At 52.2% G+C, this 25,975-nt stretch overlaps 1 protein-coding gene across 6 annotated transcripts; it reads right to left on the bottom strand.

Moving 5' to 3' along the window:
- Window positions 1-1,374: 1,374 nt before the first annotated feature.
- Window positions 1,375-24,864, bottom strand: Foxa2 (forkhead box A2). 6 transcript variants are annotated; one of them, XR_002821996.1, is made up of 3 exons: window positions 18,650-18,852; window positions 2,878-5,447; window positions 1,375-1,660 (listed from the first exon to the last, which is right to left on the bottom strand). XR_002821996.1 is itself a non-coding variant. In XM_023720140.1 (3 exons), exons 2-3 carry the CDS (start codon window positions 23,987-23,989, stop codon window positions 21,648-21,650), a joined length of 1,365 nt encoding a protein of 454 aa, XP_023575908.1. In that variant the 5' UTR covers window position 23,990; window positions 24,141-24,863; the 3' UTR covers window positions 20,960-21,647. The 6 variants fall into 6 exon arrangements, 2 of the variants coding, with proteins under 2 accessions (XP_023575908.1, XP_004635638.1); XM_023720140.1 differs by lacking the exons at window positions 1,375-1,660; window positions 2,878-5,447; window positions 18,650-18,852 and adding exons at window positions 20,960-22,943; window positions 23,921-23,990; window positions 24,141-24,863; XR_002821997.1 differs by lacking the exons at window positions 1,375-1,660; window positions 18,650-18,852 and adding an exon at window positions 23,921-23,988 and having other exon boundaries at window positions 2,079-5,447.
- Between the last annotated feature and the right edge of the window lie 1,111 nt (window positions 24,865-25,975).

The raw sequence follows: 25,975 nt of genomic DNA, 5'->3' as shown, positions 1-25,975 counted from the left end.
TCTGTACACAGAACCTCCTATGCTGGACCTTGGCTGCTGGTGTTTTAATGAATGTTAATTCCTCAGCGGACCCCTCTCCCAAGGACCGGCAGCCAGGAAAATGGACTGTCACACCCAGACAAAACCTGCATGCATGCCCACTGGGGACCCTGGGACTCCCACTGGGAACAGAATCCCTGCAGCCCTGATCCACCCCAGCCCACAGGGAATTCCCTCAGCTCTACTAGGAACCCATGGCACAGGGAGGATTTCACCTTTTAATAAAATAAACAACACTCTGGAGTCTCAGAATCAGCTTAGAGCCTCCACTTCTTAGGAAGAGGAGTTTTCTTTTATTCTGAGATCAACACCATCAAAATGCGTCCAGCCACAGCCTTACAACACCAAAAAAAGACACATGGTAAAGCTTTTTAAACACCCACGCTCTGCCCTCACAATCATCCTGATTTTTATATCACCTCACAAAGCCCTCTCTTCAAGCAAAGTGTTTTCCCGACAGATATTGTATTTCTTTTTTCTTTTCCAGTAAATTTCTATTTTTTCCCTCAACCTTCACAGCTTAAGCATTTTATCCAGTTTAAACGATGGGATTTAAATTGCTATTTTAGTGGAAGAGGCTTGATTAAAATCCATGTCCTCATCAAATTATTGGACAGTGGTTCCTGGGCTCTGTTTACATTAGTGTCAACCTTAATTTAAATTCTGCATAACTATATTTGCTTCGCTAAATGCATTCGCCAGGAACACATCACAAATTACTTTGCATTATGAGCAGAGTCTCTTTGTCTATTGCAAAGTGTTTTGAAATTAGCACCATAAGTAACTAGCTGTAAGTGTCACTCGATCTCCTTAATGCCTCATTAATCAAACTGTGGCAGCTGGTGTGGTGTCCAAGCCCCTTCGGGTAAGATCAGTATCACTCTCCCCTGCATCCCACCATGGTCCTCTAAACTTGAGTCGTTATAAAGCGTGTCCTTGCCCTCCCCTTCGGTGGCACTTCTCCCACGGAGGTTTGCTGGGCAACCAGTTGCATGCGTATTTTTGCAGAAAGCACAAATCTACGCTCACTTCAGCAGAGCAAAACCTTTTCTGCAAGGAGAGCCCCACTTGCTTCTCTGAGTTATTCCCAGTAATTCAACAGAATTCTCAGACTCACCTTAATATTCCATGCTGAAAAAAAAATGCCTGAAACAGTTTTTGAGAGTTAGAGAGAAAAGGAATATATTCACCCAAATTAATGTGACCTGGCCTCAGATCACATGAAGACAGAATATATTTAGCTGAAGCACTGAATCGGGCAAGAGAAAAAGTGCTCGTGCTGTTGTTATGGACTATGATGTCTCTTTTACAAAATATAAAATTTTAAAGCATAAACTTGCAAAAATCAAAGCAGACCAACTAGTGCTTTACAATTTTATATTTAGCGTTCTCTGATACGGTATCATGGTCTCAAGTGCCTACCCACACAGGGGCAAACATCACAGCACAAGATATATTTCGGAGGGTTTTTGCCATGGTTGTTTTCATGGTGTCATCAAACATTTGCAAATGTCTAAATGAACCCTTTCTCCACTTGTCACCCCTCTCTGCCTGCATCACAAAAGGCTCCGAGACACACACACACACACACACACACACACACACACACACACACCCGCCCCTCTCTAGCCAAACATGGTACTCACTGGTGTTCAGTTACTGAGAAGCTCCTCTGGATGACAGCTCGTAGGGCATGGCAGGATGGCAGGGCTGCTGCAGCCTAGCTTGGCATGCCGTTGGCCACAGAGCTCGTAGCTGGGAACCCTCGGTGGCTGTGGGGGCAGGCGTGGCCCCTCCACCTCCAGCACAGAGCCTGCCTCACAATAAGGAGGTGACCAGGTATCCGGGCAGCAGCACCTGAGGCCAGCTCTTCGCAGAGCAGCGTCTCAATGGGAGGCCTTTGGCTTCGTGGCCTTTCCTCTGACCACCCAGCAGGAGAGGCAGAGGAAGAGCTTTCTTTTGCCGGGTTTTCAGTGAAAAACACACCCATACAAACACATACACACACACACACACACACACACACACACACACACACACAGAGTTGAAACATTTTATTTCCTTCAGGGGGTTTTTCGGCCTGTGGATATGTAACAGTCATAGAAAGCCATTCATTTCCTTTGGTGTTAAACTTTTTGCCTTTTCACCTTATAAAACCATTCGGACTAAATCGATCTTATTAGAATGAAATTATCCATTGTAGTCTGGCTTTCAAAAACAACACCAGCGGCAGCACTCTCTGCGTGAGAACACACATCCAACAGTGCAAAGCTGCGTGAGGTCTCAGATTTAGTGGTTGTACTTTGTACTTTTTGTTAATTTGTGGAGGGCCTAGCTGCTTTTCACAAGCCAGGCAGTGTTTCCCCCCTGGGCTGCATCTCCAGGCCTGTGCTGGTGTTTACCTTATTATCATGTCTACTTCCTTTTCTAGTATTTAAAATAAGCCTTTATTCAAAAGAGCAAATGTGAAAGAACATTTTGATGATTTCAGGTGACATTTACTCTTACTATAAGCGTAACTGGTGGCACTTACAAAAGGATATTTTTGTCCCATAGCTAGTTTGCCTGGTTCTTACTCTGATTCTGGATACCGCTATCCATTAGAACTCTGAACAAGGTAAGTGGAAAGAAATCCAGAGTAATTTTCAGATGTGACAAATCACAACTGGACAGTTCTCAATTTGGCTGCTCCAAAACACTTCCCTTTTTTTTTAGCAGCTGAAAAAGTCTGACCATTGAAAGCAAAGAGTGGGCTGGCCTCAAATCTTCTTCTCTGCACTTCACTAACACTACCCCACCCACATGCATGTGCATGCGTGCGTGCACACATACACACACACACTTTCCCCACAAAAGGCAGCATTTGGTTTGGGAGCCCCACAAATCTCTAAACCCAAAAGGACAGGGAGTGGTCCCAGCCTGGGCTCAGAGGCAGGAATCAGACCTGAGCAATGTGGGAGTCCTGAACCCTCTGCCCCTGCATTCTCCCCTCCTCTCCCACTACACTCCTTGCAAAAATTGTTTTAGGGGACCAAGTGGAACCAAGCAGGAAGCCGCACAGAGACGGCAACCAAGGTGGAGGGGACCAGGCAGCCGCTCAGCTGCAGCACGCAGCTGTGCTCTTATCTGGCCAGAGGGGACAGAGACAACAAAAGACCCCAAAGCAGGGACAGTGGATGCCTGGGAAAAGCATCAGCCCAGCATTGTGGTGCCCTTCTGCTGAGCAAATAGTTCAAACTGCTCCTTCCCGTCTCCTATTCTCTCCCTGGTACATTGTTTGTGCCCTTGCATTTCATTCTGCAGGAAAGCGGCTCGCGGGGCCTGTGAGCAAACAGTCCAGAAGAGAGCTTGCCGGCCGCCTCTCCTCCCGGGAGAACTAGCATTTTTATTTCGGCTCCAAGCTGTCAAAGACCTGGAGAGTTTAAGTCAGTGTCCTGAATTAATTGCTTTAAGCTGCAGCAAGCTCCACGGGCTAGCTAATGTCCAGAAGATGTTTATTAATAACGCTCCCTCCAAGATTCTGGCTCCAAGCTGTCCCTCAGTGTGGCCTTTATCCCTGTCACCCTCTCACCCCTGGCCTCTTGGTGCTTGGGAGGGAGGGGGTTGTCTCCTGCAGGCATCGTGACAAAATTTAGAATTGCCTGGGGTGAAAAAAATTCACCTGTGCAGTAGGATGTGTGTGTGGATGGGCACTTTTGTTGTCACCCAGAAAGGTTCAAGAGTTACATCCATAGCAGACAAGACACTGGGCAGACAGGGGGGTAGACGGCTTGGGGACATCTCAGAAGGGCCGCTCTGGGGCATCAGCACAGTGAACAGGCAGAAATGGGGGCCCACCACCTCCCCTCCCCACCACTGCCTCTGGGAGGTAATTCAGGGAGACCCACCACACAGAGCTTCTAAAAGTTTTCCTAGTACGAAAAAGGGGGAGGGGGACGCATCTGTAATAGAATGAAATAATAAACCAATTTGTATACGGATATAAGACTAGGGTCGTGAGCACTGCTGTGTGATTTTCCACTGTACTTTTCATTACCTACCTGAAGAAAATCAATCTATATGGATGGGATCAGCCTGCAATTCCAGAGATAAAAGTGAAAAATAAACGCGCTTTGCATACCCCTGAGATAAAATTTATAAAATGAACTGTTGTGTCTGGAAAGAGCCAGCCACACTCTGTCTCCAGCGCTGACTCCTATTCTAGAAATGCAGGCCCTAAGGAGGGGCCAGGCTAGTAAATGCCTTGCAGACCATACTAGGGCCTGTGTGCCACTTCAGCCACAGTGTTGGCCTGGTCAGAGTTTCTCCCAGCTCAAGCCTCCATCTACCAGAAAGAAAAAAAATAAAAAATAAAAAAATACAGCCTTTCCCTAGTAACATGGATTTAGGGCTGAGGACTTCAAGGGCCTCCTGAATCCTCTCCACAGAGATAAAGCATCCTGAAAATCACATGTATCAGAGTTCCCACTGTGTGGCAAATGCTGGCTTGTGCATGACTCGGCTTTCTAAAGGGACCGAGGAATGAATGACTCCGTGTGCTTTTGGGATTGACTTTTTACCTTAAACAGGGTTGGTTTCATTTCCACTCCCCAAAACTGCATCCCCAGCACTGCCTCTGCAGAGCCCAGATAGCATGGCAGGGCTGCTTCAGGGTACTTTGGGCTCAAGGCCCCTGAGAGGGCTGGTTTGCCCTTCCCATGAGTGGCCGGCCAGCTCAGCTCCTGTCCTGGCTTCTCTGCAGGGTTGTATAGCTCAGCAAGCAAGCCCTCCGGGGGCTCCAAAGATCACTGAGTTCATGGACATTCTCTGGTCCCTGGGAAGAACTGATGCCTTAGGTCACTCAGTGTGAGGCTAAAGCTTTCTAAAACTGTCACGCATTTTTTTCTTCCCTGTTGTTTGGTGGGTGGTGATTTGGCTGGATGCTGGGGTGTTGGGTAGGGCCTTGGGCATCTGGCCAAGCGCCGCTGCACTGAGCCGCAGTTGCAGCCTGCATTAGGGTTCATTTGTCATGCGATGAGGTCCAAACACATCCTTGGGCACCTTGTCAGCCATGACTTCAGTGTGACAGCAGTACAGCACCTTCACATCTGCTGGCCTGGAGCCTTGGAGCAGCTTTGCAGCACTGGAATTGTGCTTCCCTTCTCCCTTGCTTGGGCGGCCGGTGCTGGCACATGGAGCCCATCTGGAATCGCACCCGCCTGTCTGTGAGCAAGTCTGGCCGCTTGCCTCATGCCTTGGTCTCCAGCCATTGGCGGCTCCCAGGGAAGCATCCAGGGGCCACCTGACCGGGCTGTGGCCTTGCGGGCTACTCTCAGGGTGGGAGAAGCTTTCGTGCTTGCAATCACACACAGGTACAACTGTCTTTCTCTAACTCATCTTTTTGTTTCAGGAACTGTGCATATGCCAATCTAGATGAAACATAGAGAAAATTCCACAGTTAAAATTTTGCTTGGAAAGAATACTTATGGTGGGAAAAGTCCTCGGATTCTCCTGGCTAAAATAATGCTCTGGCGACCTCGTGTTCCAGAGCCCGGAGCAGAGACCTCCGCGCTAGGTCGCTGCCCTTAAAATAATGCTCTGAAAGAGTCCAGGATGAATTCCATAATTTTCCCCAGGGCTTAATTATTAATTAAATGAAGTGGCACTCTAGAGAACCAATAATAGTACATGAGCTTCACGCAGCACAGAATTTTTTTTTTTTTTTTTACTGGAACCAGGGATTGAACTCAGGCCCTCGCGCTTGCCAGGGAAGCGCTTATTCCACTGAGCCATCTCCCCGGCCCCCAGAAAATCTTTTAGGAGTTTCTGATTCCCCAATTTCCATGAGGAGAGAGAACACACTAGAGCAGGTACTGCCGGTATCAGTGACAAACACTGTGCTGGAAACGGTCCTTGAGGAGTGACATTGTGTCTGTCCTCTTCAGCTAGGTTAACATTTCCTGCTTAGGAAGAATTCTGGCCTAGTGTGGCCAGCAACACAATCCACACTTAAGGAATAAATATTCACAAAACAGAAAAAACTGGATTTCTTTCAAAGTTATTATGAGTGACCACAGCATATGATGTTATTTCACAGAGGAAGAAAAATGGACAGCCAGAAATCCAGTACCTGCAGGTAAACACAAGAAGACAGAAAGTTACTGTTAACTTTGCTGGCTCTGGCATTTGAAAAGACTGCGCTAGCTAGAAGTCCTAATCTTTGCAGGTGAGAGGAAACAAGTGCATAAGGGGCTGCCTGGCAGGAGGACTTCGGGACCCAGGCAGGACCCCAGCTGCTTGAGCGCCCCAGGGAGCCCGGTGACCTAGCTGCCTGCCTGTCTCCTGGGCTTGCTATGCTTCCCTCCACAATAGCCCCATTCTTCCCTTCTGTGCGTGCATGCTCTGTACCCAAAGTACACAGCAGTCTTGATTTTCACCAATACCCATACAAACAAGTATGTTGTCCCCCTCACAGCAGCATGGATGGAGACATGGAAGCCCACCTGACAGGAAAACAGAAAGGTCTCTGTGCCCTATGGCAGAGGCGCTGAGATTTCACTCTTCCACAGAGGCCAGTGGGGAGGGAATGCTTTCCTAGCATGGTGGTGGGGGTGGGAGGGTGGAGTCATGGTCTCTCCCTCCTCCCCAGTCCCACACCTGCTCCTTTCCTATCCCTCCCCTGTCATCAGATACCACAGGCTCTCCATATTGCATAAGATCCCTCAGATCGCCCTATATGGAGGCAGTTGTTTTATTTTATTTATTTTTGGTGGTACTAGGGATTGAACTGAGGACCTTGCACTTGCCAGGCAAGCACTTATTCCACTGAGCTATCTCCCTGGCCCTAGGCAGTTGTTTTAGAATGGAAAAAAAATGTTATTTTCTATGTGACAATTAGAATAGTAAATGAAATTTTCATTTTTAAAACACACTGTCACTGTGGAGAAAAATTCCTGGGTAATATTACTGTAGAACACTAGAAAGGGCAGGCACAGTATGAGAAACTTAGATAATTCATGCTGTGGCTTAGAGCCTATAACAAGTGGTTTACATTTTTACAAGCGGAAAAATAAATGAAAAATCTCTAAAACTAAACTTAACATCTGACCAGTAAAATGATTTCAACACAAGTCATAACACCTTTTTTTTTTTAACACTTCTTAGAATATCATTATTGTGTAACAATAAAAGCTACATGTCTGGGGCTGGGGTGTGGCTCCATGGTAGAGTGTTTGTCTAGCACACACAAGGCATTGCACACAACAACAACAACAACAACAAGAACACACTCTGTATCCTTATTCAACGTCTCCTGCTACTTACTGAACATAGGGGCACATAAGACCAGAGAGAAAATTTTCTTTCAGAGAAATGAGAAAGCAGTCGCTGTGTTATGCAGCTTGAGTGTAGCGCTTTACAACAATCTCTTCCAACAGCAGGGATCGCTCCCCCAGTGCCACGCAGCAGCAGCACGGAATGTGGTCCTGTCTTGCGGGGCTCACGAAACCTGGTGAGAGGGTCCAATGCACCTCGTCTTCTCTATTGGAAATTCAGTAAGACAGAAATGCAGCTCCACAACGGAGCACACAGCAGGCGCCAAGCAGGGTAACTGGAGCTTCACTGTGAGAGGAGCCACCCCACCTCCCAGAAACTACCAGGTCTCCCTCAGGCATCCCTTAAAAGCTCAGAGAAGCATCTGCAGCCCGCGCTGCACGGCGATGCTTCGTTGCCCAGCTTCTCCACTCCACTTACGCTGAGCAGCTGTGGACAGGAGCAGCTGTACCAGGGTCCCCCTCGGAGATCTGGAGTCAGATGTGCGAGTTTATAAACCCGAGGACATGGGTAGAAGCCCATTCTCCCCCTCTGCTTTCCTCTGGACGAGGGAAAGAACAAAAGGACAATAGGAAATACACGGGAAGTCTGCTCACTTTGAAGAAAGATAAGCATCCATTTTCAAGTTACTGCAGGAGTGAGAAAACAAAACAAATTCAAAAATTCAAAAAATAAAAAAGGAGAGAATTTCCAACTGCACATACTAAGGTGTAGTTTCTTTGCAATAGTAAGTTTCTTGCCCCTTTGAGTATATACTAATGAAATAAAGAAAAGCCAACAAAAGGAGAGACCGGATCACTGTATATTTTGGTTGATGTCACAGGAAGTAGTCTCACATTTGCGAAGGGATATTCCACTTTAACATTCTGCGATTCCCTCCCTGTCCTACCTAAAAAGCCACTTTTTATTCAAAAATATGTAGGTAAACTGGCGAGAGCTTACACACAGACTGGGGGTCAGGAGAAGGGTATATGTGCTCCCCATCATTGTGTGGGTGGAGCTGAAGAAGTGTGGGTTCAGTGCCCACTCGCTCAGGTGCCGACAGGTTTTCCAGCTTTTACCTGCCTTCTCCGGCTCAGGCTCTGCGAGAGGATGCCTGCATTCCCATACTGGGCAACCCCAGAAGGTCACATGCTTCGCATCAATGGCAATTAGTTCCCGTTTTAAAATGGAAAATGTCATTAAGTTCTTGAATAATTCAAGAGTAGAGGTCACAATACAGTGTCCCTTTTGGGGGTCTTTATGGTGCAAATGGTAAAACAAGGCGATCCTATCAGTAGGAGTAGATCTAAGGTTACAATGTAGCTCTATTTAGTGTGACAGGAAAATTAAATTACCGGTGGCATTCGCTCATTGTCACTGCTAACAGGCTTGGGAAAATTGTGGTTGAAGGGAAATGAGTCCGGAAGGACGTGCGAGGAAATAAAAATATTTCATTTTAATCGCTGCTATTGCCCTTGCTTGATTTTGAAAATAAACATATGCTCAGCACAGCTTTCCTCGGAAACACACTGTCTACGTCCCGGATCTCACGACTTAGAGGATCCGATCAAGAGCAACTCCCGAGCCGGTCGGCACCCGGAGGCCTGGCAGGAAGCAGGTCGGGGTTTGAGTCCAAGTAGTAGGGCCTGGCCGGGCCGTCGGGTCTTGTAGGACGCAGGGGAACGGAGACCACCGCGCTTCTCTGAGCAGGGAAGTCAGGGCCGGGTCGAGGAAAGCGATGACCTCCTCGGGAGCCTACCCACCGCCACCCGGCACCCCGAGCCCGTGGGGTCCCAACCCCTTCCCCGCACCAGTCCAGGCTTTGGGCGTGGCCGCTGTCCGTTGTCCCCGGCCCACCCTGGGCGCCCCCCGGCCAACCTTGGCCCTACGAGAGAGAAGGGCGCGCGGTCCCCAGGCTGCGACGACAGGGTGGGGTCGGTCTCCCGAGCTCTGAGACTTGGCAAGGGGCTAGAGCGATCAAATCCTTGTCCCTTTACCTTGTGCTTTTCAGATTTTTTTTCTTGGCCAGTAATGTTTAGCTGCCTGGGAAAGTGCTCTGTCCAAAAGCAGATGTCCAGAGGAGCGGGAGGAGTCCCCAGGGTCCCCAGGGTCCCAGCCTCGAGAGCTCGAGGGTCCCTGCACTCCAGCCTGGTGCCCCGTGCGCCCTGAGCATGCAGGTTGGGGACGCGCGCGAGGGCCGCTTCACCGGTGCTGGGCGCTCTCGAAGAGAGCGCTGCCCGAGGTATAGCCCGAAAGAGCAAAGGTGTGTCTCTCAGCTTCTGAAGCAGGCAGAGTTGGGGGACACTTGTAGAAAGGGTGGCCTTGCGTGCTTACGAGACTTACATCGCAGGGTGATCTTCGCTGATGGCGAGTGACCTGAACCCACGTTTAAACCTGTTTCCTAGGAGAGTAAAACAGCAGGCTTCGTGTTTGGGGGGTAGGGGACAGGAGAAACTGGGGGCGGTTCAGAAGCTTTTCATTTTGTAATGCTGCCATTTAAGCAAACATTGGGGGTCTCCAGGCCGCTATAATTCCAAAGGCAATTTTCTCTCGTTTTAATTTGATTTGCATTTTTCAACTTTGATAATATTCAATTTCATGGCCCAGTACACATGTAAACACCGCTGGGTCCTGTTTTTCACCCCTTGTACCAAACAGAATGACGCTCATCTCACAGTGTTGTGGGAGGTTACATATTCGAGCCCTCAAAATATCTGCAAGTTTCTCCTGATTCATTTTTCAAAACGTAGCACCGCTTTGCCTGGGCTCCAGAGGTGGCAAACTATAATAAAATTCTCTACACCAGACTTAGGCAAAGTGCTAGGAGTCTTGAAGGAGCACTACAAAAGTGGAAGCAGTAAGGAAAACAAATCCCTGTCCGAAGAATCGATCGAATCTTTACCCAGAAACACGACCTTAATGGGTTTATAATTTTAAACAACCCAGAAGTGAGAAATTCATTTCCTCCCAGAAATACTCCTAATGTAAATTTTATAGCCACAAGGATAAACATGGATACAGAAAAAGAAATTGTGCCAGGACACATTTAATGAACACCGCAGAGCTGGCATGTCAAACATAACGTAAGAAAATGTAAAATGAAATTGCATAATTAGTTTTAGTCGTATCAAAGCTGATTTTCAACAAAAAAAGCAGAGCAGAGTCCCTGCTCATAAAACGGCAACCAGGAGTGGCACTGCGACCCTCTGTGATCTGCGACGCCCAGAATTTGTGTCCACCAACCCTCTATCATTTAATTCCTCAAATGCATCTTAGGCTAGGCATTGTGGGGAAAAACTAGATGGCATCATCAAAATTATTGTAATTCAAGAATAAGACTCCAAGTGCATTTTACACTCAATCAACAAAATTACACCAGGAAGAGAAAGGAGAAAGAGATGGCAAAACTTTCTTCTTTTGTCCAGGCACACCTTATATAAAAAATAGCTATCTGATTCTCAGAACGATGATCCATTCTTTAAAATATAAATACTTACCTCCTATCCATGACTGTTACTGGAGCAAATATTTTTACCTTAAATATCACTAATTTACAAATGACAAGGTTTGTTTTACTTCTAGGATTTTGTAAATTGGAGGGTTTGTGGACAACACTAGTGATTTTTTAAAACATTAAAACAATTAGGGTTTTGGTGTTTGGAGATGCATAGATCCAGAAATTAGATTTATGAGATTTGTTGAAAAGCTTTTTGCTGAAAGCTAGCTGGTATTTGAAGTTGAGGTGATCGAATTTGAAAAAATGTCTTTTATCATGTGAAAGGAATTTAAGCAAACAAGAAAAGAATTCCATTTGAAATAGAACCAACTTTGAAAGAGAAAGTGCCTTAATTTTTACAAAAGCATTCATGGCAGGCTGACAGCTCAAAACCTTCTGGGAGCACAGTTCCTTAACTTTTGCCTTCTTAAAAACAGCTATTGGATTTAAATTGTCACCATTTAGGATTGGTACTGAAGTTTTAGATGTTTTGGACGGCTAGTGATTATGTCTATTTTTATAAAATAGGCAACTGTATGCCACCATCATCGCAGCGGCTTCTAGCAAACCTGTTCCTAGAGTTAGAGCTAATGAAGGGGTCTAATTAGAACAAATGGTCTATTCAGAGAATTGGGACTCCTGGACAATAGGGAACGTCTTTCCTTTTTATTAGTAATTGAGGAGTAAGTGAGGCTCTTGTTAAGGACCTTAAAAGTTTGGTGCCTGGAGTCAGTTTGCCACTTTAATTACTTTTACCCGAAGAGATCTCTGTGGACCAGCAGAGCTGGAGGGATGCAAAAGCTCCGCTCCTGTGTGGCGACTGGGACGTCCCCACCCCCACCTTCGATCGGCTGGATCAGAGCTGCGCCGGGCTTAGCAAAGGCCAAGCCTGGGTGGGGGAAGGGAGGCCTGCCGGAAGGGCTGGGTAGTCTCCAGCTAGTGTGTTAGCCAGGTGGGGACTCCAGAGGTGACCGGCAGGGGCTTGGGAAAGAGCCCTGTGTTCTCAAAGACAGTTTGGAGGGCAGGTACATCCCCCACGGAAGTCAGTGCCCAGGGGAGGACACTGAGCCCCCCACCCCAATTCTCTGCTGCAAGGAGGATAAGCTATAAATATTATAAAGGGATTGTAATCTGACTGTCCGTACGTGATTAATGGGAGTCCAGAGACCTGTGGCAAGGAAAGAGAGTGTATGTGGGTGTCTGCGTGTGTGTGTGTGTGTGTGTGTGTGTGTGTGTGTGTGTGTGTGTGGAAAGAGAGTGTATGTGGGTGTCTGCGTGTGTGTGTGTGTGTGTGTGTGTGTGTGTGTGTGTGTGTGTGTAGGAGAGAGAACGAGGGAGGGAGGAGAGCGAGGGCCAGAGAGCCAGCCGGCTGAAAGCCAAGGCGAAATCGCGCAGTTACTTTTAGTTGTTTACTGAGCGTGGGGAAAATCTAAACCATGCTTTCCACAATCAATGAAGGGATCACCGAGGGTCCCGAGTTGAGCTTCCTAAATGAGCCTGGCATTCTGATAACTGCAGGTGAGACCTGAGATCAGCTCTTACTCCGCTGGAGCCGCAGGAGATAGGGACTCATCTCACTCCCGAGCCGGGAAGGGAGCGGCGCGAGGGGGATTTAATTGTCTGCCTGGGTGAATCGAAATGTCCTTTGAAAGCAAAGAAATCAAGAGAGATTGGTCTTTAATTGGCAAACTCTGCCGCTGAGAGAGGGTGGCAACTAAAATGGAGAGAGGACAAAATACGGACCCGGACCCTCTCCCCGCTGCCCTCCTCATAATCAGCCCTCTCCCAGCATTCTCTGCTTTCAGTAGCGTCAGAAGGGCAGATAAACGGAGATGTGGGAACCTGTGTTCCACTGTGACCCACTTCAGTCTATCCCCCCACAGCCCGATTGAGGGGACTCCAGTTCAGGCTGGACCTCCGTGCAGCTCTGGGGGGTCTTCTGTCCTCAGGCCCCTGGCATCTCATGTAGGTGGGGATCTGGCCTAGAACTAAGGCCCCCAATCTAAATTTCCCTGAAATGTCACAGCAAAAGACCCCCAACTCCACAGGAAGCCAGATGCTCAAAATGACAGAGAGCGGAGAGAGGGGAAACGTACTCTTTCAGGTATATGTGCCTGGTTCCGTCTGTGCCCAAGGACTAGGCACAAGAGGGCACATTGGTTCCTGTCACCCCAGTCCACCTGCAGCCTCAGGGTGTGTGTGCGCGCTTTGTTTCCTCCCTTGGCCGGTAGGCCTGTAGGGTGCAGAGATACACTACCTCACGCAGATGCTGGGGGAACCTCATTTGGATCTGTGGGTCTTTCCTAGGCTATGGGGCCTGGGTGTGAGGGCCAGCTGTGGGCAGCCTTGCATGCCAGCTGTGCTATCACCTGTGTTGTCATGACACCAGGTGAGGGTCAGGGGGAGGTCAGAGGTCAGAGTCTCTTAAGGCATTCCAGCCCCCTTGCCAGGTCTCTGGTGAGGAATAGGGTCCTAGGATGCAGCTCTGAAAGGAACCGGATGTGCTGTAGGTGTTGGATGCTCTGTCCCAGCACGGCCCCTGGCATTTTCCTTTCAAATCACAGCACTGAAGTCATTGAGCCACTGAGTCTCTGTGGCCTCCTCTGCCAGCAGTGGCCAGCTGGCCCTGGCTTCAGGGACAGCAGAGTGCAGCCAGGTCTGAATGGGCCCTTGGCCAGCTCTTGGGACCGTGGTCACAGGAGTTGCCACCACACCCCCCCCCTTTAATCTGCCCTGGGCACAGCAGCCCCAGTCTTTGGAGCTTGTCCTGGCTCCCTCTGCCCCCTCCTACACTCCAGAGGCCTTCCTCTGCTGACACAGCTCACTTCCCAAACCTGAAGCTCAAGGCAAGACCGCTGCCCATTATTGCAAGCAGGAGGGACCAGGGTCCAAGTCTGTGGAGCAAGTGAAGTTTAGACAGCATCCAGCTTAAAGACTGGAGCTCAGTGCCAATGACCCAACAATTCTGCCTGCCACCAGTGGGGCCTGGGAAGCTTAGCCTGATGCAACCCCACAGGGTACCTGTACTCCAGGGAGACCCACTCAGTAGTGGTGGAGTTAAATAGAGTTGTGGGAAAGAAACAAGAGGGGCCAGGCATGGTGACGCACACCTGCAATCCCAACCCTAGGAGGCTGAGTTAGGAAGATCACAAGTTCAAGTCAAACACCTGGGTGACTTAACAAGACCCTGTCTCAAGAAAAAAATAAATAAATAAAAGTGCTAGAGCTGTAGTTCAGGGTGAAGGCCCTCTGGATTCAATCCCCAGGGAAAGAAAGAGGAGAGAGAGAGAGAGAGAGAGAGAGAGAGAGAGAGAGAGAGAGAGAGAGAAAACAAGTGTGTGTGTCATGGGTGGGCATCAGAGTACAACGAGAAACCCTCTCATGATAGAACACCAACAATCAAAATTTCTGCCAAAAAATAGACACTGCTCTGAGCAGCAGGCAATTTTTTTTTCAGCCAACAAAATAGTAGTTGAAGTTATTACTTCTTTCAGCTGGTGTAATGCTAAATGTACTAACGTGAATGAATGAATGAATGAATGAATGAATGAATGAATGAATGAATGAATCGATGGAATGGATGAATATGTAGCTAAGAACTGCACAATAAATGAAGTCAATCTCCTTTATTTTAGATTTAAAATGAGGTCCAGAAGGTAAATCAGGCAGGAAGCTTGGCAGAGTTACATATTTTACAGCAGAGAACACAGATTGATATCCTGATCCATTTTGCAGTGTTGAGGATGCCACCAAGGCCTCGCCTGGGTCAGTGTGCCCCACTCCTTTGTGGTGACAGTCACAGAATTAGGGTCTCCCTCCCCCAAGGGCTCCTGCCCTGCATTTCACTCCTTCCAAACATTCCCACGACGATGGCAGTTTACATTTTCAAGTGATGCGCTTTTATCTAATTTGGGATTCCAAATTAGGAATTATATGCTGTTCTTTCAGCAAGCAAGAATTCCCCCTGTGGAACCCATGACAATTGTGCCTGCTTTCTAAAAGAGAGAGAGAGAGAGAGAGAGAGAGAGAGAGAGAGAGAGAGAGAGAGAGAGAGAGATCTAGGAGTGAATGGAGATCACATTTCTATGGAAATAGCAACTCCAGGTCCACAGGCATTCAGTCCTTTGATTTGCTGGGCTTCTGGCCAGACCTGCTCCAAAACATCTCTGCTTTTCCTCGAACCTGAATTTTATTGTTTTCAGTGAGTGAAACAATGCAAGCCCTGATTTGCCTATGGGAAGAAAATCTAGTTCATAATATTCAAGCAAGCAAGTGCAAGTGGGTTGCAGAGGCAAGAATTGAAAACAGCCAACCCTCCCTCCAAAGCCCCAGCGCTACTCTCCAGGACCCCACTTCACACATTCATGCTTTAGGGGCCCACATTCTCCTTCTTGCCTGACATTTGCATCTGATAGAGTACTGGGGGCCTCACACCCAGTGCTGCTAGCAACCTCGCCACCTCCAATCAGCTAGAGGGGGTCTAACCCCAAGCCCTGGCCACGGGAAGCCCTGAGGGCTTGAGCCTGGATGAAAGTAACTTAATTTGTGTTGTCTTCCCCCACCTCTTTGGTCACTTGCGGCTATTAGCTGTGCTAGATAGCACAGAGGGGTGGGGGGGTGGAGAAAGAGAGACAGAGAGACAGAGACAGAGACAGAGACAGAGAGACAGAGTGACAGAGAGAGATACTGAGCAAATCAGTGCTTCTCTAATGTGAAATTAGGTGATGGTGGCTCTGACCGTCTGCTTGGAGGTCTGAGGGAGGTCGTGGCTCTGAAGAACAGCTACTAAAGTAACCCTGTCTTCCCTCCTTGACAAGAGAAAGACTTCAGCCCAAAGCAGCCTCTTCCCCTGCAGAGGAGGAGAGGAAGGAGCAGGAGATCCAGAGGAGGCCGAGGGTGCAGGGCAGGGGAGGATGAGGAGGATCACCCCCTGTCTGGCAGTGGGGACCCAGCGGAATTACAGCTTGTAAAATAAGCCTCCATCAGTCTCCCAGGAGACAGCCCGCTGCAACTTGGGTGTTCCCCGCTTGTTAGCCTTAGCCATAATTGGCCTCTCCTCCCATCCCACACTGTTAGTTTTCTGTGTGTGGCTTTTGGTGTGAGCGTGTTAGGTCATCAACAAACACAATGGGGGGAGGGCGCGAGGGGGGACACACATGATTGTTTTAAAGAAGAAAGGAGAAAGGGGATAAGAGTGTGAGCAGGAAGGCTTCGAACAGAATGTGGGAGATGCCCCGGGATTTAGGCCTCCGAGCAACCCCTGGAGCGACAGGGTCGGGAAGTCCCTGGGAGTTCTGTCTTTAGCAGAGGCTGGGAGGTGGGACCCCTGCTGAGCTCACTGGGGACACAGCTAGGCTAGGCGTGTTTTGTTTGCTGTGTGCCTGCCCATATCCGAAGCATCTCATCAAAAACCCCTAAAGCAGCCAGGCAAGCAGGCCCTGGGTTTTTCTCCATCTATTTCTTTCTTTCTTTTCTTTTCTTCTCCCCCCTCCCTTTGATACTGGAATTGAACTCAGGACCTTGCACTTGCTAGGCTGTCACCATGCCACTGAGCTATATCCCTGGACCACCATTCATTTTTAAGTTTCTCCCTTGACCCCACTGTCTGTCTGTGCGTCCCCACCTCTTGGCGGAGGAGAACCGGTCCTGGAACCCAAGGTCCTGGAGAAGCGCTGTCTGAGGTCTGCCCAAGGAGGGGTCAGCTGTCCAGGAGGACAGAAACACAGTACATGACTTTCATTCAGCCAGGGCACACGGCTCAGGTCCCAGCCCCTTTCATCTTTACCTTAGAAAGAAACATTTGATACACATAAACAATAAGTATCCTTAAATCAAGTTGCAAACTTTTGGGGTCTTTTTTCTTGTTTTGTGCATTTACAGTTTTTAGTTTCACTTGCCAACCTGTGGCTAGCCTGGGTTGCCAGGTGATGCTGCCCAGGCTGGTGGCCAGGCTGTCCCCAAATGATCAAAACACTCGAGGTCTGACACCTGCCTCTTCTGTCACCACAGAGACAGCAAACTGGGACCACCAGTGCTGGGAGCACGGCTCCGCTCTGTAGGGCAGCACTCAAGCCTCAGGCTTGCTCTGTTGCTTACTGCTGGGCAGTCCCATGTCCACAGTGGTGGGGGACATGGAGGGTACAGATCCCTTTCTTTTGCCTTTCCCCCTGATCTTGACCAGTGATGATTCTCAGGGAAGGCTTTGCCACGCTTCAGGGACACCCACTGCTTCCAGCCAGGTGCGTCTCAGCCTCTCCGGTGCTTAGAATTTGAAAGATGCCTCCCTTGCCTGGCCACCGCCTCCACCCTGGCCTGCTGGGCCCAGCGCTTCACTCTCCAGCCCCACCCCCGCCTCGAAAGGGCCCAAAGCGGGGAAGGCTGGTTGCTCCGCATAAGCCGAGGAGGCCCGAGATAAAGATCAGGCGTTTAAATTGGCCATTTGAAAGATTACATCTCTTCAGCGAGGGTCTTTCTTTCAAAACTCGCAGCGAATTAAGGGCCTCGGCTACTCTGCTCTCGGCTCTCAAAGGCCAGGCACCTTTTAATTCCACCGTGGAGTGGGCTGGGCTAGGTGACCGCGCGCCTTCAAAGGCCCGAGGGGAGGCCGTGGGGCGACACTCGTCTAATGACAAGTAATCAACGGATTGGAGGCCCTGCATTACCAGCGGAACGGGGAAACATTAATTATTTAAAAACGATTAGCCTTGCCTTGTGTCCTGCCGGCACTACCTCGCTCGGGAGGATCACCAGCCACGCGAGGCGGAGACCCGGCTAGAGGAGGCAGCGAGTCCCCTTGGGCCTCGGAGACTGTGGGCACGGATCGAGGCCACGACAGGGCCACCTACAATGCGCACAGCACAGCCAGAAGTGCGCCATCAACCCTGAGTCCACGCGTCCTTGAGACCGATCCCTGTTCACCGGGCTTAGCGATCTGGTGAAGGCGGCGCACGACAGCTAAACGGTCCATTTGGGGTGGCAGGCAGTTTCCACCAAGGACCTGAAGCGTCCCAGAGCCAGGCAAACCGTAGACTAATCAAGGACCCCGCAGGATGCCTTGACGCCCTGGCGTAAAACTAGAAGACCCTGGGGAGATCGTAGCGTAGAGGGGGCGTGTTGGGTAGGTGGGCCCCTAGGGAAACCTTTTCTGTACCCTGCCCCGGAAAGGCAGGCGTCCCTGCAGCTGAGGAGCTGCTACTTTTCCCAGGTCTGCACCTCCCGCAGGCAGCAAAAGTGCGCCCAATTTTACCACGTCCTAGAGGCTCTGAGCCAAGCCCAGCACAGGCGGCTGAGTGGCCGGGACAATGAGGTGACAAAGGCCCCGCCGCGGCCAGTTTCGGGCTTACTGTCCAGGGCCCAGCTAAAGTCCCCCAGGCTCCTAGCCTGTTCGCCGCAGAACCCGCCTGTGAGTAAAGGCATGCTCGCGTGCTCTTTGGAAAGGAGCTGCCCCTCCCTTGTGCCCTGGCACGACCCCTGAGGCCCACGCCGGGCCAGGTCGCACGCGCGGAAGGAGCCGAGTCCAGACCTCAGCCGGGCGCGCCTAGACTTCCGCGCTCCGCACCCGGTACCCGGTTTCCTGCCGATCCCACTCTGTACGCCACCTCCATACTATCCTCTGGATTCAGTCCCCAGCCCGAGTGGTGGCAGGAACCTGTCTCGGTTTCTCAGTGTGTGTGGGGGGGGCACTAGACCCCCAACTGCGCGCCTTCCAAGCTGCGCAGCCTGGAGCCCTTTCCCACCCGGGCGTCTTCCCCGGGCCCCGCCGGGCATCTCGGCCCCTGTGGAGAGAGGACCCGGCCAGGCGGGGAGCCGCGCGCTCCCTACCTGCGTGACCAGGTCTGTGGGCGGCAGCGGCGGCTGTTGCGGCCGACGGCGGTGGAGCGTCCAGCGCGCGGAGGGAGGCGGCCGACTGCTCCGAGCCTGGGCATCCCTGCATTTATTTGAGCTCAAACCCAGCGACTGTTGACTTTAGCACACAAAGCAAAGATTTCACTGCCCGCTAGTTTAAAAATGAATATTTTACCAAGATATCGATCAGCGTTATAAAATTCAGTTAAGTACAATGGGATCTTGGAAAAAAAAAGAATAATAAAGGAGGGGGAGGCAATATAATATCTGTGCAAATTTGCTGAGGTATGACGTGGCGTGGGGAGTTTACCCTCCTGGAATTCGGATCTAGCATGTTTTTTTCGGTTGTTTACTGACTTTGTTTATTCACACATCACGGTTGCTTAAACCCTCGCGCGAAAGGAAGGCGCGGGGAGAAGGACGCGAGAGAGGGGGCGCGCTGCACCCCGCAAGACACGGAGCTGGGCGGGCGGAGGCGATGGGGCGTCCGCTCGGAACCAGGCGGGGGAGGGGTTGCGAATAGCACCATAGGCAGCAAAGCCGGGAAGCGCAGCTCCGACCTCCTTTTCGGGTATTCCTACAGAACTCTATCTTGCGGGCAGGATCAGTGGAGGGGGGCGCGTTAAGTAGTTTAAAACGACCCTCGCACAATGGGGGAGCGATAGGAAACATAGCAGGTTAGGGCCGCGCTTTCAGCCCTCATTGTCCCACACTCGGCCCCCGGCCCTGCCTCTCGGCTTCTTCGCCACGGGAGCCTTTTATGTGATAATGAGACACATTTCAGGCCAGGCTCACGACGTGTGTGTCCTTGCCAGGGGAAGAGACGGCCTGATTGCCGGCCTCCGCACCCACCCCCATTTCTCTTCCTTGTGTTCCTTGGGACAATGTGGCGTGTTAAAAGGGGGGATTTGAGGGCGGGGGTGGGTGGAAGAGCAACCCCCCTCCCAGCGCGTGGGAAGGCCTGGGAGTGGGAGGGGCGCCGACCGCAGCGAGGTGGCGGAGGGCTCTTGGTCTGCGGTGTCCAAGACCTGGACCCTGTAGGGACATCCCGAGTTTCTCTTTTCAGGAAGCCCCAATATCTAGCTTCCGAAGCTGACGCGTAGGCTTAGGAAACAGAAGCACCAAGTCTGAAGTTCTGAGGCTCCAGTGCGATTTTACTGAGCACAGACCACAGGCGGCTCCCTAGACAGTGGCTGGCAGGCCCAGGGATGTTGTGGCAGAGCCCAAGCTGGGCTGCCTTTGCTGCCTGCCGGGGTTTCCACTACAGCCAGGCCACCTGTGGGGCTAGCGAACGCAGTTTGAAAGAATGTATTCTGGATCCTTCTACTTTTGGAGTTTCCTTGAAGGCTCCACAAAGTACCCTCATGCATTGGGCTGTAATCCCATATTGCCAGCCTGGAATCCTGGCCTAGCAGGATGCTTTGCTCGGTCTCAGGGCTTGTTGTGAAGGTGAAAAATAATTCTTAAGACACTGGGATGCCCCACCTGCCAAGATCATTTGATAAGCAACACTAAGGACCCTTACTGCAGCCCTAGTCCCACATACACCTCATGTTTAGGAAGGAGAAGTGGAATGTCGTCCGCTGCCTCATCTAGCCACGTGTGTACCTGGCCTGGTCTCCTTTCCAGACGAGGCTACCAGGGTCAGCTCAGGTGCAAGGACAGAGCTGCACTAGGAATCTGCAATTCATTCTAGGCTCAGTGGCTCTGATAAAGCGTAGGTAGAAACAGCAGGGGCGGATGAAGCCTAGGCTTCCCCAGAACAGGCCAATCGCCGGTCTAAGAGAGACATCCGGCCGTGCTGTCTTCCACAGCCCAGACACATTGTGGAGACAGGTGGAGACTGGTTTTATCCCAGTTTTAAAAACAAACCTGCTTGAATGGTCCACAGGGGACTGTGTTTCACTATACATACAGTTAAAGTCCAGATTGAGTACTTCATGAGACTGGCCTTGATGGGATGCTGGAGGGAGAGGGCTGGCACCACCCCCTAAACGTGGTGGAGGGATGGAGGTGTGCAGGGAAGGAGGTGTGGTGAGAGGGACAGGGACATGAGATGAAAACTGGGCCATTGGCCGTAGGTGCTGTGTGCTCACAGTGGGGAAAAAAAAGCTTAACTTTAATATTTTAATAAAATGTTGAGAAAGTGAGTAAAGTCTGCTACCCCCAACCACACAAAGCCCTGCCACCAACTATTGTCTACCTCCCTCCTTGGAATCAATTTATATGTTTATTCTTTATTTTTAAAGTCAGATTAAAAAGAAAAGACAAAGAAAACCTTGAAGATTCAAGGGATAAAACCGGTAATAACACTTTAATATAGATTTGTGGAACTCTGGGCCTTGTTACCAGAATACACATTTAATAGCCATAAATAAAGCACACAGGAACCATAAATTAATCAGACCCGAGACCTGGATTTCACCGTGTGGAGAATGGGAATGCTCTTTTTGCTTTTTGTTGGCCATTTACAACAGACCCTTACGTCATTTTTTTTTCTGTCTCTTTAAACAATAGTACAACCCTCTCAATCTCTGTTAAAACTACGTGGTTTTACATTGAGTCACTCATACAAGTTTTTTTTTCTTCCTTCTAAGTAAATCTTCCCTGCAACAACAGCGATGAAAGAGAACAACAACAATAACAAAAAAAAAAAAAAAAATCCAGGATCTGCAGGTGCTGAGAGAAACAGTAGTCTACAGAGCAATGGGAACCAAAAGCATTTTTGTCTTTTCCTCTTTTTATACTATTTCCCCCTCCCTCTTATACAGAATGCCAGGCATCCGTGTGTCCGTCCCTGGGGAGCACAGGCTGAGGAGAATGTGAGCAGGAATGTCTGTCTGGGGTGGAGGTGTCCTGGGTCTCTCCTCCCTTGTAACTTTTGGAAAGCCCCTCCCTGGAGCCTCTACTGGCTTCCTCTGTCTCTCGCTCTTCTCCTGGGCTGCTGGAGCCAGCCGGGCCTGCAGCTGTCCTTTTAAGAGGAGTTCATGATGGGCCGCGAGTACACACCCTGGTAGTAGGAAGGGTCCGCCGCCAGGGGTGAGGCATCCAGGCCAGCTTTGTTCGTGACGGGGCCCATGGCCAAGCTGCCTGGCATGGGGGACCCGTAGCCGGGGTAGTGCATCACCTGTTCATAGGCCTTGAGGTCCATTTTGTGCGGCTGGTGGTGGTGGTGACTGTGGTGGTGCTGCTGCTCTGAGGACATGAGGTTGTTGATGGAGAACGGGTGGTTGAAGGCGTAGTGGTGCTCCGGCTTCAGGTGCGCCTCCGGCGGCAGGACGGGATGGTGCGCAGGGCCCAGCAGGTGTGCTGTGGCAGAGGGCTGCTGCCCTGGGGAAGGTGCAGGCTCCGGAGGGCTCAGTGCTGCGGAGGGGGGTGCCTTCAGCTCCCCGAGGGCCCCACGCTTGTGCTCCTGGCAAGGCGAGGTGCTTGAGTGCGGCGACTCCGTGCCCACTGGCGTTTCTGGGGCCGGCCCGGAGGGCTCCCCTAGGGGGGCCTGGGAGGCTGGAGTCCCCGCTGTGCCTTTTTTGCCACTGCCCGCTGCTTCCTTCAGTGCCAGCTGCTTCTCGCACTTGAAGCGCTTCTGGCGGCGCAGGTAGCAGCCGTTCTCGAACATGTTGCCCGAGTCGGGGTGCAGGGTCCAGAAGGAGCCCTTGCCAGGTTTGTCTGGGGAGCGTGGCACCTTGAGGAAACAGTCATTGAAAGACAGCGAGTGGCGGATGGAGTTCTGCCAGCGCTGCTGGTTCTGCCGGTAGAAGGGGAAGAGGTCCATGATCCACTGGTAGATCTCGCTTAGCGTCAGCATCTTGTTGGGGCTCTGCTGGATGGCCATGGTGATGAGTGAGATGTACGAGTAGGGCGGCTTAGCGTGCGTGTAGCTGCGCCTGTAGGTCTTGGGGTCGCGTGCGCGGCTCAGCCCCGCCTGCCCGTACATAGGGCTCATGGAGTTCATGTTGGCGTAGGGCGCCAAGCCTCCCATGGCCCCTGCCGCCTGGCCCCCAAGTGGACTCAAGCTGGGGCTCAGGTGCGGCCCCATGCCCGCCACGCTGGCCGCGCCAGCGGAGCCCCCCATGCCCGCCATGGGGCCGGCGCCTGGGGACATGCCGGCCAGGGATGGGCTCATGCCCGCGCCCACGTACGAGGACATGTTCATGGAGCTTGCGCCCATGTTGCCCGAGCCGCTGCCCATGGCGGCCGCCGACATGCTCATGTAAGTGTTCATGCCGTTCATGCCCAGGCCGGCGTTCATGTTGCTCACGGAGGAGTAGCCCTGCAGACAGAGCCGGGAAGGGGGACAGCGTTAGCGCCGCGCCTCCGAGGTGCCCACACCCCCGCTGCCTGTTCAACTGCGGTCCCCGCCTCTGGGGCTGCCTTTTGGGAGGACGCGCCTCCTCCGGGCCCCGAGCCCTGGACTCCGAGCGCACTTCTCTCAGGAGAACGGCCAGCACCCCTGGGGAGGTGACGGGCGGTGCGAGGCTGATCCGGGGGAGTAGCCCGCTCCGAGAGCTTCCGCGCCTCGCCCAGATCCTGAGACAGCAGCTCCCCGGAGCGCCCCGAGAGTGCCCCCCCTCCGGGTTCTCCCCAAACTCTCCCGCCCGCATGCTGAGTGGGCGCCTAAACCCAGAGTCCCTGGACATGGCCACCTTTAATCCCAGAAAGAAAGCACTAGGACACTGCCTGAGGAGGCACAAATGGAGACTGTCCCAGGGTCTCCCTTGCTCGCGTTCCTTCCAGGACCCACTACCCCTGTCCCCGGGGAGGTGGAGCGCTGGGGCTGTGCGAATCGGGGGCGCTGTTCCCGGCTCTGAGTGGGAGACTAGGGAGGCTCAGAGCGCTGGGGATGGAACCCTGGCGGTGGGGCTTCGCAGCCGCCAACTTTCTTTCTCTTTGTGGCGAATCTGAGATTCTGCTTCCACCGGGCCCGACTCTGGCCCACCTCTCCTCTTCCGCCCCCCACCCTCTCCGGCCGACCTCCCACCCCTCCCCAGCCGCGCGCCGCCAAACATAACTCTGTTAGGATAGTGCGTGGCGCGGCCACGGAGAGGATTTGGAGGCGCCGCAAGTCAATATTTGATCACAAAGTTAATATTATCTCAAGGCTAACAGTGTGTCGTATAAAAAAGAGACCCATTTGAGTCGAAGGAGGGCGGAAAAGGCGGTTGCTGAGCGGGCCGGGTGGGGGACGGTGCGCGCCGGGCCACAATCCCGGGTCCCGCCGCCCGCTGCGCCCCGATCCCGTGCGCTCACCTCGGGCTCAGCGTAGTAGCTGCTCCAGTCGGACGGCTCGTGTCCTTCCATCTTCACGGCTCCCAGCATACTGGAAGCCGAGTGCATGGCAGTTTAAAATTTAACAGCCACAACAAACGACCGACAATCCGCCCCCACCCCCACCCTCTTAAAAAAAAAAAAAAAAAAAAAAGCCCCCAGGGCCGGCTCCCTCCTCCCAGCGCTCGCCCCCCCGCCGCACCGCGCGGCTCAATCCCGGCCGGACCAGGCTGTGAGCTAGGGTGCACGGGTGAGCGCGGAGGCGGGGGCCAAGGAGCCCCTGATGCCGCGCCGAGCCCCGCTGCCTGGGCGCCAGTGCCGTGTCGCTCCGTGCTCCAGGCTGCTGAGAGGAGGCTGAGGCAGGCAGTGGCGACCGCCGCGCGGCGGCGGGAAGCTGGCGGCGCGGGGGCGGGCGGGGGGAGCGCAGGAGGAGGGGGAGGAGGTGTGGAGCGAGCGGCGGACAAGTGCCGCAGTGACGTGGGCGGCTGGTGATATAGCGCGGCGCGCGGCGCGGGCCTCCAATCCCCAGACCCGGGCAGCCCATTTGAATAATCAGCTCACACCTAGGTGAGACGCAGCCCAGGCCGGCGCTCCGCACCTGCCCCTCGGCGTCCCGCACCCTGGACCCCGCGCCCTACACCTTGGCCTGCCAAGGAAGCTCGCGCAGGGGCGCTCGGGCCGAGCCCCTGTCCTGCGAGGTCTCCGGGTCGCCCACAGCTCATGGAGGCACCGCAAAGGGCCACCGGATCGGCCCCGGGCCGCGTCCCCGCCCTGCCCCAGAGCGCCGAGCGCCGCCAGCTGCTCGCGTCCAAAGGCGCGTCCGGCCTCGGAGCTCCAGGGAGCCGCGGTGGAGCTGGATTTATTTATCCTGGGTTCTTTTCTCTGGGTGCACACTCTCTGTCAAAACAGCAAGCAGGTGACAGCCAATTTGCAAAACGCTGTCGTATTTAGAAAAACTGTGTACACACCTTGAACTCACCCACCGCGGCTCCCAGCAGGCCCTGCCCGGTGACAGTTAGGTCCCCAGCGGCCCAAAATCTCGCAAAAAAAAAAAAAAAAAAAAAAAAAACCTGGTCGCCTCACAGTCCTCCGCCCTGTCCTCTCGCTCCCGCGGCCCCAGGCAGCTCGCTGCCGCCGACGGTTAGGATTTCTCTCTGACAGTCAAGAGACTTTTCCGGTCCTGAGCAAGGCACCCACAGTGTTTCCTAACTAAAACAAACAGATGGTGTGGGGCAGGAGAAGAGAGAGAAAAGGGATCGATACAGGTGTACAGGGTGGCTTCCAGAGGGCCCCTGTCCTCTCTCCCCGCCAGAAGGGCTTTGTAAGAAAACCAGAAACTTCAGCAACCATACATTTCACTGCCACTGCAGCTAAGTGCAGAATGGCTGGCTATCCTGAGCTAGCTATCCTGGGCTAGCCATCCATGGCCACCCAGGCCTCAGCCAGCCAGATCTGGGAGTGGGACATTTACCAGTGCTGAGAGAGGAAGAACTTGCTTTCTTGGTTAGGAGCCTGTGGCCCTGGGACAGGGACAAGATGGGAGACGGTAGACCTGGCCCACCAAGCCTGACTCAGGATGAAGGTAGCAAAAGACACCATTGAGCGGACAGCCAAGATGGAAAACATGGGCCTGCTGAGGATCAGCCTGGAAGGCGTGCCAGTTAGCACAGCAGCTTCCCCAGACCTGACCCCTGGGACTGTACCAGATGCTGCATCTTAAGGCATCCTTTGCCACCAAAATGGACAATCTGTAGGGAGGGCATTCCTAGCCTTCCCAGTACAGGGCAGCCCCAAGCCAAAGTTTGCAACCATTGGAAGAGTGAATCCCAGCTGCAGCTGTGTACGCCCACTGGCAAACGTGAGTTGGAAGGGGGCCTGAGAGCCCAGCACCTTGCAGCAGCCCCCTGGGCTGGGTCAGTGCCATGTGGGAGTTGTAAAAGGGGATGCAAAGAAGCACAGGCAGTAGCTGCTTTTCAAAGCTTTCTATGCAGGCCCGGGCAGGAAGACATCGAAGTACCACACAACACAGGTCCCCAA

This window comes from Octodon degus, unplaced genomic scaffold, assembly GCF_000260255.1.
Source record: "Octodon degus isolate 3935 unplaced genomic scaffold, OctDeg1.0 scaffold00073, whole genome shotgun sequence".
NCBI classification, from domain to species: domain Eukaryota; kingdom Metazoa; phylum Chordata; class Mammalia; order Rodentia; family Octodontidae; genus Octodon; species Octodon degus.
The sequence above is the reverse complement of the archived record's forward strand: the minus strand, read 5'-3'. Positions and strand labels throughout refer to the sequence as shown.

What these genes read in the sequence shown, in the direction of transcription:
- Foxa2 (XM_004635581.2), bottom strand. Translation starts at nt 24,007, where the DNA reads ATGCACTCGGCTTCCAGTATGCTGGGAGCCGTGAAGATGGAAGGACAC. An exon ending in GCTACTACGCTGAGCCCGAG is followed by an intron (nt 22,944 to 23,920) that starts GTGAGCGCACGG and finishes CTCTGTCTGCAG; the next exon opens with GGCTACTCCTCCGTGAGCAA.